The sequence below is a fragment of the Catharus ustulatus genome, chromosome 1 (genome assembly GCF_009819885.2).
Source record: "Catharus ustulatus isolate bCatUst1 chromosome 1, bCatUst1.pri.v2, whole genome shotgun sequence".
Lineage (NCBI taxonomy): Eukaryota > Metazoa > Chordata > Aves > Passeriformes > Turdidae > Catharus > Catharus ustulatus.
This window is the reverse complement of record NC_046221.1, coordinates 70,986,480-70,999,661: the sequence shown is the minus strand read 5'-3', so window position 1 is coordinate 70,999,661 and position 13,182 is coordinate 70,986,480. Positions and strand designations below refer to the sequence as shown.

General features: G+C 37.6%; 1 protein-coding gene across 1 annotated transcript in view; it reads right to left on the bottom strand.

The window, feature by feature from the left end:
* Positions 1-13,182, bottom strand: part of LYRM4 (LYR motif containing 4) — an 87,596-nt gene that overhangs the window by 60,795 nt on the left and 13,619 nt on the right. The window contains exon 2 of the mRNA XM_033055729.2: positions 2,349-2,469. Within this exon, the coding sequence (XP_032911620.1) occupies positions 2,349-2,469 (121 nt within the window). The remainder of the gene's footprint in view (positions 1-2,348; positions 2,470-13,182) is intronic.

Sequence of the window (13,182 nt, the reverse complement as noted above, 5' to 3'; positions counted from 1 at the left end):
TGTCAGCAAAGAGGTATATTATTTAATTTCTACTGACATACTAGAAAAAAGTCAGCAATACCAAGATGAACCACATCATAATAAACCCCAAACTTAGCAAAAACCTGTATGCTAGATCTCATCTTTGTTTCAGTACTTCTGCATTAAAAATAAAAGCACTTTATAATATGCTTGGTTGGTTTTAAATATAAAATCTTAATAATGTCAGATAACTTCATTATTTAGATCTTCAATTAAACAGAGAGGAAGAAGGAACTTTTTCTACAGAGCATGATGAAATTCTACAGCAAGTACATATTAATAGATGGTAATATTAATATTAATAATATAATTATTATTATACACATAATATAACTATTATTATAGTAAATATTAATAAATTAGATGCTCAGGTTTTTAATAGTCCTTATGGAAAGCTTTTAAGATGGTGTTGCTATTTTTACAAGATTTATATCTTGCTTTACAGATGTGAGAGATGACACCAAAACATAACAGAAGTTCAGCAAAGCACAACAGTTTGCAATTTTTTAGGAAAAAAATGTCTTTATTACCAAAACAATCAACTCTTGCAGGGATGCATATCAAAAATTATCTTGACAAAATAATTTTCTTCTATCTGATTATTTTTTGTTAAAAAGTTCCATTGCCTATTATGTTACCGTATAATAACATTTAATATCCATTACACTTGAAAACATGTAAGATAAACCCTTCCAAAAGTGAATGCAGCGTGATTGCACTTTGTCTGGAAAATGTTTAGAAATATAACATTAAAGAGATATTTCAATGTAAGTTTCACTTACATTGAAACGGGAAGTTGTGTCAGTATCTTTAATACTCCGTGCTTTTCAAGTGTATTTTCCTTGAAATTCTTACATGTAATGATAGTGTTCCAATTTAAAACCAACTTTATCAATTTGGTTTTTTATGTTGGAGAAGCCACTTAGATAGCTGATGTTTCAAACAAACATGCAAAAATCCTGCAGTCTTAGCAATATCTGAGGCCATTCTGAATTATTCTGGTATGGCCCAGTGACACAGTAACAAATGCGTAACAGAAAGATGCTGACTGATGCTGAGGGACAATTTTTAGGCTAAAAGAAAAGTCCAAAAAAAGTGCAAGGCAAGACTCCCACCCTAGACGAGAGTCCAGCCTGTCAAGGGTCTGTTTTAGAGAAACAGTATCTTTTTTTAGGGTCTACAGAAACAAGGTTGTATGGGTTTACAAAGGACTTAGAGAGGAAAGAGGAGTTTTATTTTAAAATCTGTCCCAGAACTATTAGGACTCAGATCAGTAGAATCATGTTTTGCTGAAAAAAAAGTTGGAAAGCTTTTATTTAGCAAGACTTTATCTTAAGCAAGAATTAGAAGAGCTGAAAATGCCAATTATCACCTACGGATCTGAGAAAAAAACACCCCAACATTCAAATGTAATTGCATTGGAACAATCCAATCCAAATTGCTTCTTTGAGAAACACTTAAACAAAAAAATAGCAGTGTTTGAGTTAAAAAAAGATAGCAAAACTATGGTAGCACAAAACAACACCTGCTCGTGGGAGAAGAAAATAAATTTAAAAATTAACTTGTACCTAAGTATCCATACTTAATTGTCAAATCTAAGGGCCTAGCTCCCTTCTAAAATAAGAATACATCTAACTGACCTGTTGGTTGTTTAAAGAGCCATATTAAAACAAACCATGGAGGAGCAGGTGCACATATTCATCCAGTGTTTAATAAAAGTGCTACTGAGCTCTGACTGGTGTCAGCAAGTGCAGATTTTGCAAGGAGGAGCAGCTTAAGCATTGTAAGTGCCCACAGAGAGTTCAGGCATACAAACCTGCTTTCTTCCAATTTTTAGTGGTCACTTTAGATAGACAATAGGTATGAATGAGAAGTTAAAAAGTATCTGAAGTTCAACCAAGCCTATTTAATTTCTTAGTAACATGGTACCTACCGAAAGGAAAAGAGATGCTGTAACTGCCACTCAGACAAGGTTGAAGAAAAATATTGCCTGTGACTCACATTTTCCAAAGAAAAACCTATCAGCCTGTTTGGACACATTTAGCCAGCATTTACTTAATTCATGTCAGGATTTTCTTGTTCTGTTACTATTCTAACACTGTATCTGGAGATAGGAAAAAATGAACACAGAAGGAAGTGAGACTATTTGAAGTGAGTGTCAAAGTCACCCTTCTGAACCTATGATGGAAGGACAAACAAATTCAGACAAAAATTGAAGTTCATCTAGAGATGTTTTGAGCAACGATCTGTTTTTTCCATCTCTAGTGGCATAAGATAGTTAAATGAGTAGTGGACAACTCCTATAAAAATGAGAGAAATAAACATACCTGCCGTTGAATAACCTCTAGGTTTGCTTTGGCTTTATTCAGTAGTTCTTCTATTTTCTCAGAATCTGCTATGTTCTTGTTTTCTCTAAAGGCATCTCTTATCCTTCTGATGGCGTATGTTCTAAACACAAACAATAACAGGACATGTATTCATAGATGTGCCATGATTTACATCATTCAACATTCTTTAAAACATGTTAATATAAAAAAATAAAATGCACACTTCCTATATATATTTTTTTTGCTCAGTTTTAGACATGTATCTTTTTATTCAGGGTTTTGTTTTGCACGAGTTGAAGTAGTGACCAGATCCTGTAATTTAAAAACAAAGTGTTTCTATTGGAGGTTACTGTAAAAAAAGGTCATATTTCAAATATCAGTCCAGTCCTAACTGCTTGCTTCTGCTGAAGCTATACTGTTGGATGCCCAGCATAGAATACAGCAAAACTCAAGAGCATTACAAAAAGACATTACCAAGGACCAGAAAATCACTCCCCAGATTATTCTGAATCAGTGTGATTATTCTTAACCCGCACATTCTAAAGGTCATTGAGCTAGACACTAAATACAATATACATTTCTACTACATGCAATGTTGTAATCTAGCAGTCAAAAAAGGTAGATTGATGGACCAAGTAACACAAACAGGGCTCCTTCCCTGTCATCTTCCTCCTCTTCTGACAAGGTGTATTTTACCCCTCAGTCCAAAACCTCCTCATTAATTTCCCCACTAAGAAACAATAACAGGACATGATTTCTGCAAGCTGGAAGAGGTTATGATCTCTGCTTCCAGACAGCAAGGTCCGAAGCTGCAGCTTTCCCCTAATCCTGCCCTTTCTTTCCAACACAATAAAGAACTTTCACATAGTCTGTAGTGTACTGTCATCCTCCCTTCCCTCCCTCCCCAAAAAGGGCAAATTTCCATATGAAAATAAAATTTTCAGATGCAGCAGTGGATACTCCATTACATGGCTCCTTGGGAGGGACTGGAGAAATACAGTAAACTGATCTTGCTCATCTATCTTACTTGTGCTCCAATTCTGTACCACCACATCACATCAGTATCACTTCTGCTATAGAAAGTAAAACCGTATGTGTGGCACAGGAAGGAAACAAAAGGCTGCAAAATCCTCCACAATTAGTTTAGTATTTCAACAACCCTTTCCAATCTTGTATAAAAGTGGAACATGAGAGACAAAATTGTCTGAAACAGTATCATAGAACATCCAAGGACAAGACTGAAAAATAAAATTATTGGGGTAGCCGACTGAGGAGAGAGGAAGAAGAGGACAGATGAATAGCCAGTGGCACTCCATTCCATTAGATGGTGCTATCCAGCTCCTAATTGCAGCTTTCACCAGGCAAGCAGCGTATTTTGTCTTTGAGCTCATAAATAATACATTTCAATCACAGGAATCAGGATGGCTGTGGAGTGCCACTCTGCCGCCGCACTCTGGCAGATGGTGCGTGCTTTTAATTAGGGCCTGCTCACCTATAATGTGACACTGGGGTGTGTGAGGGAGCGAGCAAGTGTGTGTTTGGATGTGTGAAGGTAATAGAATGTATTAAATATGGAAGCTCAATCTCATCTGCAGCTGTTGTCCTAGCAAGACATGAAGGGGAAGATGATTATTTCTTGTAGAAAAGAAACAACCCCAAATCATTAATATGTAGTGTAATTCTGTTGTTTGATAATGGAGACATTTCAAATCACCCCATATATATATGAAGGGTTAAATTGTGAAAAACATATAATATTTTCTGAAAGAAAGGACAAGTTTCCAAGAGATACAATGAAAAACATATATGTATTTAGCTCAAAAGAAAAAACAAAAACAACAGCAAGTATCTATTAGTGGGTACAAGTCTTTCAAAATGCAATACAAATGAGTAAATGCTATCTACATTCGAAAAAGGTAGACGGGACAAAACCAAATTCTTGTTCAGTATAACACCTACAGACTGGAGGTGTTTCTTTTGTTTTGTTTTGTACATATGGTGTGTTAATTGTTCTATTTTCTTTCTCTTCCTCTAATTGCACCGAACAATTGTTGAGAAAGAAAGGATATGTACATAGAAAACAGACCAATTTTTATCTATAATCACATAGTTGCACTGCTTTTACCTTCCATTTTTTTTATCTTTTAGATTTTTAAACCTTTATGAGTTTTAACAACCAAACGAAGTTATTGTACGTAGGCACAATTAACACAATTCTACAGCTAAACCCATATCTCTCTAAACATGCCTCAAAGCAGCATGGCACTACTCTTTACCAAAGTTACACTGAGATTTAATGTACCACTCAAAATAAGGATGAGTTCAATTCAGACCTCAAACCCAATACTACAATGGTTGTAAAATATCCTTTCTTCCCATTGAGAGGTGCCAGGAAAATATTTTACCAACATTCAAATTCTCTAAAATTATGTAAAAAAGTGTTAAGTCAAGATATAAACAAGCTGGAAGGCTTTTTTTTTGTATGTGTGTGGTTTTTTTTCTCTTAAAGAGCATCATTAGATATGCAACAACAGTTGTGAGCAGTTTCAATTCAGCACCTCAACACTATATTTCAACAGTTTCTGAACTGAGAATGCATTAAAAGCTAGAACTACCATAAGAAATGCAATATTGCTTCAAATTTATGAAAAACTAAGCTCTTCTGAAAGTAGTGTGTGTAAGCAACACATAGTAAAGACTCACATGTATGACAATAACCTGTACATTAAGACATGTATTTGTTGGGGTTGTTTTTTACAGAGCACTGCTACAGAGATCTGACTGACGAGCAGACCGGTCTGCTAATCAGTTGCTCTAATGGAGTGTATTTTCAGTTCAAGGAGCATAACACACCAAATCCAAACCTGTGACATGTGAAGGCACACCTAGAAATGCCAGTGGCAGTGAATGCATGGCTGTCTTCATAAAACTTTACATAACCCTAAAAGAAGCACTATCTGCAGGCAGTGTGAGAGCTGAAAAGAAGACTGGCAAGTGAAGTGATGGCTGTACCTTATGGATGATTATCTACCCAAAGCGGCACAGAGGAACTGCAACAAGTTTAAGCCAGTGTGAAGAGGAGCTACTGCAATTTTGCCACCCTGGCAAGCACAAACCCTCCCTCTGCACCCTTTAGACCAGCACAGTCGGCCTGATATTTGGACCCAGCCGAGCCCAGTCCAACTTGGAAAATTAACAGAAGGCCAACCTACTACAAGAGCTAACCTCATTTTTTGTAGTTTTGAGGTTTTTTTTGCACATTAGTGAGCTTCATCAGCTCTCCACGGAACTAGATGAGCAACATCACTGAGGAGGAGGGAATACAGCAGTACTGATTTTGATGGATGGAATTTGCAATTGATCCCATCAGAAAGGCCAAGCAAGTCACACAAACAAAGGGGACTTTTCAGTAAGAAGGTACCAAGCTAACTCTCCAGAGAAACAGAATAGCAAAGCAGTTTTGGATACAGTACACTCAAAGAGCTCCTACAGACCTGTGGGGAAAGCTTAGCTCCTATCACAGTAGTATTCATTAGGAAACATCATTTAAATTAAGTCTTAAACTATGTTTCACAATTCATTATTTTCCCTACCTACTCTTTGAAAGCAGATATTGAAAAATGGTTGAAAGACGCAACAAGGTATTTTGCTTTTATCATCCAAGTGCACTGAAATTTGAATAGAGAGCACCTTTGATTTTATCTTCTGCAAGGACTTCTCCAGTGACCTAGTGACAGCAGGTCCCAAGCAAGAGCGTACAGTTGAATATATTCACTTAGTGCTCTCATATATATGCACACTCAAAACACCTCTTGTGATCCCTACTTATGTGCATCTGTCACACAATTAATTCCCAATTAAATCAAAAGGATGTCCTCAATGGGCAGTAGACTCTGTGCAATGGCTTCAGACCAAAGCAGACCAAAGCCACCGCAGGTGGATGGCTACACAAGGCAGCAGATGCACGGCAGCAGAAACCAGCAGTGGTTGGGGGTTAATATGAGAACAAGGCCAGGGCAAAACATTACCACAGACTCTTAGGCAATGGGCACTGCCTGCTAATGTTATGAGACCACAGTGCTGCCAAATAATAGTAAAAACTAAACAGAAAGCATCTTTGGCCCAATACTCTGTCTTCAAAGAGTTCCTGTTTTCTTCCCTGAAGCACACTTAAAAGCCTATGTGTCCTCATAAAAATGAAATCCACAGGAAGCAAAGTTTGAAATAACGACTATTAATGAAAAATGAAATCACAATCCAGGCACTTCAGAAAATAATAACTGCTTGGGGACTTATATATTTTATTTCAAAATGTTTACTTATGTCATGCCTGACCAAAAAAAAAAAAACCAAAACCAAAAAAACAACAAAAAACAACAACAACAAAAAACTTTGTGCTCTGCTAAATGAAAAGAAGCTGAAACATCACACAAACATTTGCTTGAGTACACAGTTCTGAGCTTTCAAAATAAACCTGGTCAAGCAATGTTTTTCTCAGCACTACTTTGCATTCACCAGTATCACAACACGCTAAAGGCTTAAATCATCTTTCCAAGACATCTTTACAAACATGTTGACATCCTGGTTTTGTGCCTGTCAACAAATGCAACATATTAACAGGTCACATCACAGTCACAGGCACCGCGCTGCGGAACACAATGCCTATTGCAAGTTGCTGGCCATTGAGCATGCACATGAAGACAGGACAGTTGTGGCACACAATCTCAGCAAGCACAACAGATCACAAGGGAAGGGGCCAACAGGTTAGAATATTCATATTCAAGAGTTTTGGAAAAGGTCTAGAGTAAAATGCATTTTTCCTTCTTAGTTTGAGTTGTACTCAATAAATTAAGGCAAGCGAGCAGTAGCCAAGCTCTAGGAAGCCCACTGGGGTTATGATACTTTTATTTTAAGACACAATGTGTATAAGTGAGATACTAATTTACAATAGAGTAGCATTACATCAAGTGAGGGACCCTTTTCATAAGAGGTCAGTTTGCTTTTACTAAAAGATATTTTTTACCACTGTTGCTTTCCAAGTAACATCTATTAATTTATGGTAGCAACAGGATGAATTTTCCATTATTACTAGCAAAATGCGCTCTAGATGAGATTTGCCCAACTAAATTTTCAGAACTACGTATAATTTAAAAAGGGAAAGTTTTTATAACAAAAAACCATCTGCAGAAAAATAATTTCAGTTCACAGTAAAGTTTTATTAGCATTAGTGAAGATGTCTTCGTGTACAGAATTACTTCTGAGGGAATGCTAATTTAGACATATATGTACACATGTATATTTCCATATATATGTGTATGTATATGTATGTATTTACAGTATTTTTTCCTCTATAAAGGTCTTATTAAAAGACACCAATTAAGGTGAAGCAAAAAATGCATGCAATTACTATCTAAGACTAAAAAAAGAAACATCGACAACAGGTGTGTGTTTGAGACTGATAGGTAGGTGCCTCACAGGGAAGTAGTTATGACTGGTGTAATTAAACCCAATAGCAACAGAGGGGTGTGGACACAACATTTTATCAACAAGCTGTTCCTCAAACTCCATCACTAGACATACCTTCAGCATTGCCAACTCAAGTTACAGCACAACAACTACATCTGCCTGTTTTCTGAAAATCAAAGTAAAGCTTATTCTTGCAACCAGGATTTCTTTGGGGGAATCAGGGTGGTTGCTGGATGTTGGGAAAGGAGGAAAGAAGAGTAAAGAAAAAGAAAGACTGGAACTACTGGTTAACTCAGTATTATTTCCTTGACTTTTTAAACAAAGACAGTCACTACACAGTCTTCACAAAAAGCCTACAGAAAGAAACCTACCAGCCACTACTTGGTTTCTCCGCTAAATACAAAATGTGAATTCCAATGCAATTGCTAAGACATATGTCTGAAATAGAACAGCACTAGAGATAATTTATGAGAGAGGACTAGCACAAAATAACAGAGAATAGGAAAAAAGAGTGATGAACATTAGAAAATACATTTTTGGGAGAGGGTGACTGTAACCCAGTGCATATAATACATTCTGTATGATCAGATACAAGGATCTGTAGCTTATTTCTAAAGCAAATATTGCTATTTTGTATCCCAGATCTCAAAACATCTAATAAAATCTTGGGCCTTTTCCATTAGTTTTTCTTTTTTCACTCTAAATCCAAAAAAGACTCCCTAGATTTCTAGAGAGAAAGACTTGTGGATGTTTCTAGAGGACAACATCTTTTTTCTGACTCTATCTTTTCATCAGTTTGAGTCTGTACCCATTCCAAAGCAGAGAGCATGGATGACCACCTGATCAACAGGATCACCGAATCACTCACACTGGAAATGTGTCCAGGAGGTCTCTAGTCCCACCTCTTGCTGAAAGAAGGGTCAGTGATGGCATCAGATCAGATTATTCTCAGCTTTGTCCAGTCAAGTCTTGAAAAAACAGGACATTGACCAGACCACCTTGCTTGGAAAACAAGCTCAATTGCTTGGCTGCCAACATGGGGAAAAAGCTTTTCCTTAAAGCCAGTCTGAAAAGCCTCTCTTCCTGCCCTTTACATCTGCTGTAATTTTTTCCCCTACCAGGCCCCTCTGGATACTTTGAAGTGCCAGTTGCTTTCAGGTTCCCTCAATGTTGTTTCTCCTCCAGGCTGAACCAGATCAGCTTCCTCAGCCTTTGCTCACAGGACAATTGCTCCAGTCCTCTTGGTAGCTCCTGCTGAGCCGCCAACAGGTTGTCTGTGCCTTTCCTGATGAAGGGCAAGGCTGAGGAGGGCAAGACTGGATGCAGAACTTCAGATGTGATCTCCTTCCCATCAAACAGCTTGCTGAGCAACTCTTGATACATCTCAGGATGTTCTTGGTGCCAGGGCACATAGCACTGTTCCCAAAGACTTTCTTATTCCCAGAATACTATCACTGTTATTCATAGCTAACTATGATTATTTTTGCAATTCATTGAAACATACACTTTTGTTGCTGTATTTCTAAAATAAAACTAGTTACTGGTCTAATTCTAAGCATAAGGAATCTCTGCAGAAGGGAGTGCTTTTCAGGAGGTCAGGGTTAAAAGAAAAAAGTAAAGATGTACAAATGAAAGCATTCTTTTAATCTTAATTGGAGTTGCAATTTCAATGTTATATCGCAGAAGAGGCTAAAAAAGAGGGTTATCAGTGAAGGACCCAACTGCAAAGTTGTTGAGTTAACGAGGCACCAGGCAAGGATGTGCTGCAGGAACTATAACCTGCATTTGCTACAGATGAAAAGTGTCCTGATGGCCTGAAATGAGTAATAGCTCTCTGCTGAGCTTTCACTGCCAAGCCCCTGCCAACTGCTCTACAACCAGGACACCGGGGTAGCTCAGCAGTCCAATTACCAGGCAGGGAATGCCTTGAAATGACAAGTTCAAAACCTGACAAGGCTGATTTCTCTCTTCTTCCTTTTGAGATAGATATATACCCCTCTATTTGCTGTGCCGCTGTTTCTGAACAGTTCATAAAAAAGGACTGGCCTGCTGTGTACAGCCACTACAATATTTTTCTGGAAAGATTAGTTTTAGTCCAATCCTGTGGCTCTTTTCAACATGGCTAGAGGTTCTCCCTGCACTGGTATGGCCTGACCTTGAATATTGTGCGCAGTTTTAGTCACCACAAGATAAGAAAGATATTAGGCTGTTAGAGAGCATCCAAAGGAGGCCAGCAAATATAATGAAGAGCCTTGAGGGGAAGCCACATGAGGAGTGACTGAGGGCACTTGGTCTGTTCAGCCTGGAAAAGGCTGAACTTAGGGGAGACCTCATTGCAGTTACAACTTCCTTGTGAGGGGAAGAGGAGGCGCATAAACTGATCTCTTGCCTGTGACAGGACTCGAGGGAATGGCCTGGAGTTGTCAGGGAAGATTTAGGAGAGATTTGGTTGGATATCAGAAAAACATTTTTCCCCTAGAGGGTGGCTGAGCGCTGGAATAGTTCCCCAGGGCAGTGGTCACAATACCGAGCCAGACAGAGCTCAAGAAGTACTTGGACAATGCCCTCAGTCACATGGTGTGACTCTGGGGATGGTCCTGTGCAGGGTCAGGAGATGGACTCAATGATCCTTGTGGATCCAGGCCAACTCTCCAGGTTCTGTGATTCTGGAACTTGGATGCGTGGAAAAGGGCTAAACATATGGCACCTCTTGGTGATTTCATTTAGGGAAGCACTGGTGCTAATCAGCCTTTCTGGATACAAGTATTTTACACTTGAGTGGAAAATGATTTGCCTTTGATGAAGCAACAGTAGCTCAGGTTATTTAAATTAAGCAGCAGGACATAAAGTCTTGGGATATTCTAACTTCTTGGACGGTAGTACAGTTGGTATGGATGATGATAAGATTTTGATAGGACATTTCTGAAGCACAGCATTATTTCTGAAAGTAAAGACATAGTAAATATCTAGTTACTGGACACATATTATTATTTTAATATGGAAATTATGCTAGTTCCTTAGAAGATAAAAGGAGTCAAGGATCAGAAATATGTTAATAGTATATAGTTTTAAAATAAAAGAGACATTTTGACTTAAAAAAGACTTAGAGAAACAGTTCTTTGAAGGTTATTTGAGGTGAAGCTTTGTTGGCCATTTTGACAGACTAGTAATTTTCAGTATACTGAACAGACTCTGAACAAAGTTTTACTTTACAAAAGTGATTCCTGGATTCTAGCTATAAAGACAGTTAATTTTACCCATTGATTTTTGCTCAAGTAAACCTGAGTTTTCTGAGACAGAAGGATATAAACATCATAGGTCCAAATGGAAGAAATTGCATTGAAATTAGATAGGGTCCAGTAATCTCACAACAAAAGCAACAATAAATCACACAATTTATTAAGCAACCCACATGAAGTAACATACCCCCTGCTTTGTTTATAAACAACATACTGGAAGTTACAGGATTTAGAATACTGAAGTTACTATTCAAAAGTTATTTTCTCATCCATTTCTACCAGCTTTATAGCTTATCCAAAAATCTTTGTTCCTTATAACTCAGTCAGTAATGACAAACATCCCCCACTGCACTTCCTACCACTATTTGGCTCAATGACCTTCCCTCATTTACAGCAAAGCATGTTTAGTTTAGCAAATTTACAACATCAGTTTTGACAACAATGATGGATATTTGAAATTACTTAGCAGCACATAAAATTCTAATATATGCAAAGCCTATTATTCAAATCTAGAGCCTAAAAAAATCAGTTTGGAATTTGTAATAAAATCAGCATTTTGTGCATACAACATAGTGCTGAATATTATTTTCAGACATTTGGGATTGCAAATTTATGCCTTTGGACAATGCATAATTTATGCTTTTGGACAACGTTTCAGGAAGCTCAGATCCAGATGACTCTAATTATTACCAAAGGCTGAGAAAAAAAGTAATGTGGGTTATTTTGTACACTATGAACATTACCTAAAGCAGAGAAAGTCAAGTGAACTAGGTATTTTCTTCTGTATTCTTTCTATTTAATTAGTTACAGGATATGGAAGTTCACAGACCTTAGAGATGATTACATCAAGACTAAAGAAAGAGAGGCTAAAATCCCCATCCTGAGTTGAACAGTAACCCAGAAATGCAAAGAATACAAACTCTGGGTATCACTTCATCCCCCACAGGAAATCAGATGCGGTTTCTTACATGAAGAAAGACCAGGAGGACCCATGGTGAAGAGAGACAAGGATTGAAGGAAAAAAAATATTCTGCTCAGTAAAGCTGAATGACTGATGCACCATGAAGTGAGGCAGGTTTGAGGCTTTCAGGTAGGCACAGCTGATCTTCAACCTCATAAATAACACAGCACTCCTCTGCACCAGGCATAACGTGCCAGAACTGCCCACCCCGACTTTGTGCTCTCCACAGTTCTCACCTCCCAGGTGCTACCAGGACAAGTGAGCACTTAAAAAAGCCAGATCCTTTGCAGGCAAGTTATGGAACAATATGTCCACAGCTCTTTATCTTTGGGGCAGATGGTGATCAGTTAAGACATACCGGAGACCTCTGCTACCTCCAGTAAAGTAAATTCAGCTTCTCAGGACCTATAGATCCTATGCATTTCTCTGAAGTCCAGAAATAAAACAGGAATCAAAGCAATACTAAAATTTAACTGAAGGAACACAACATTCTTCAAAGCTACTTCACATTAAAGAAAGAGGGGAATAAAAGGGTTATATGCTTTCCCCTACTATTTTTCCTACAGATTATCTATCTGCCAAACTTGAAGCAAAGTGCAGCTACTAGCCAAAATGTTTCTTTTGGGCTTTGTATGAGCTCTACCTCTAAAACTGTGGTGCATACACTCCTACTCCCCTAACTGTAGATCCCAGCACACAATGCAATACTTTGATCTGACAAGATATACTTTAATGTCAGACAGAAAAATGAGATTAAATTTAAAATTCAAGGTATTCTAGTCCAATGGGCAGAAGTCACTCAATAAACCTGCTGACAGATCTTCTGTGCACTTAAACGGTAACTACTGTAACAGAAAATAAGATCAGAAGTATTCAGGAAGACAAAGAAAGCAGTCAATTTTCATTTTAAAGAAGAGAAGCATTGACAAACACCTTTTAATCTAGGCAAGCCCAAGTATATTAAATATAGACATTAAAATTCAGAGGTGAAGCTATGCTAAGGTCAGTAAGTCTTAGAGTCAACCTCTTAACACTCTCTCTAAGAATCTTATATTATGAATATAAAAAAATGCCATATTGCATTTCTATACCTCTATACATTCTATTTAATAAGGCTAGGATCAGATTGGTGCATTTATATGTCAAAAAAGATTCTGCATTTCAAGCC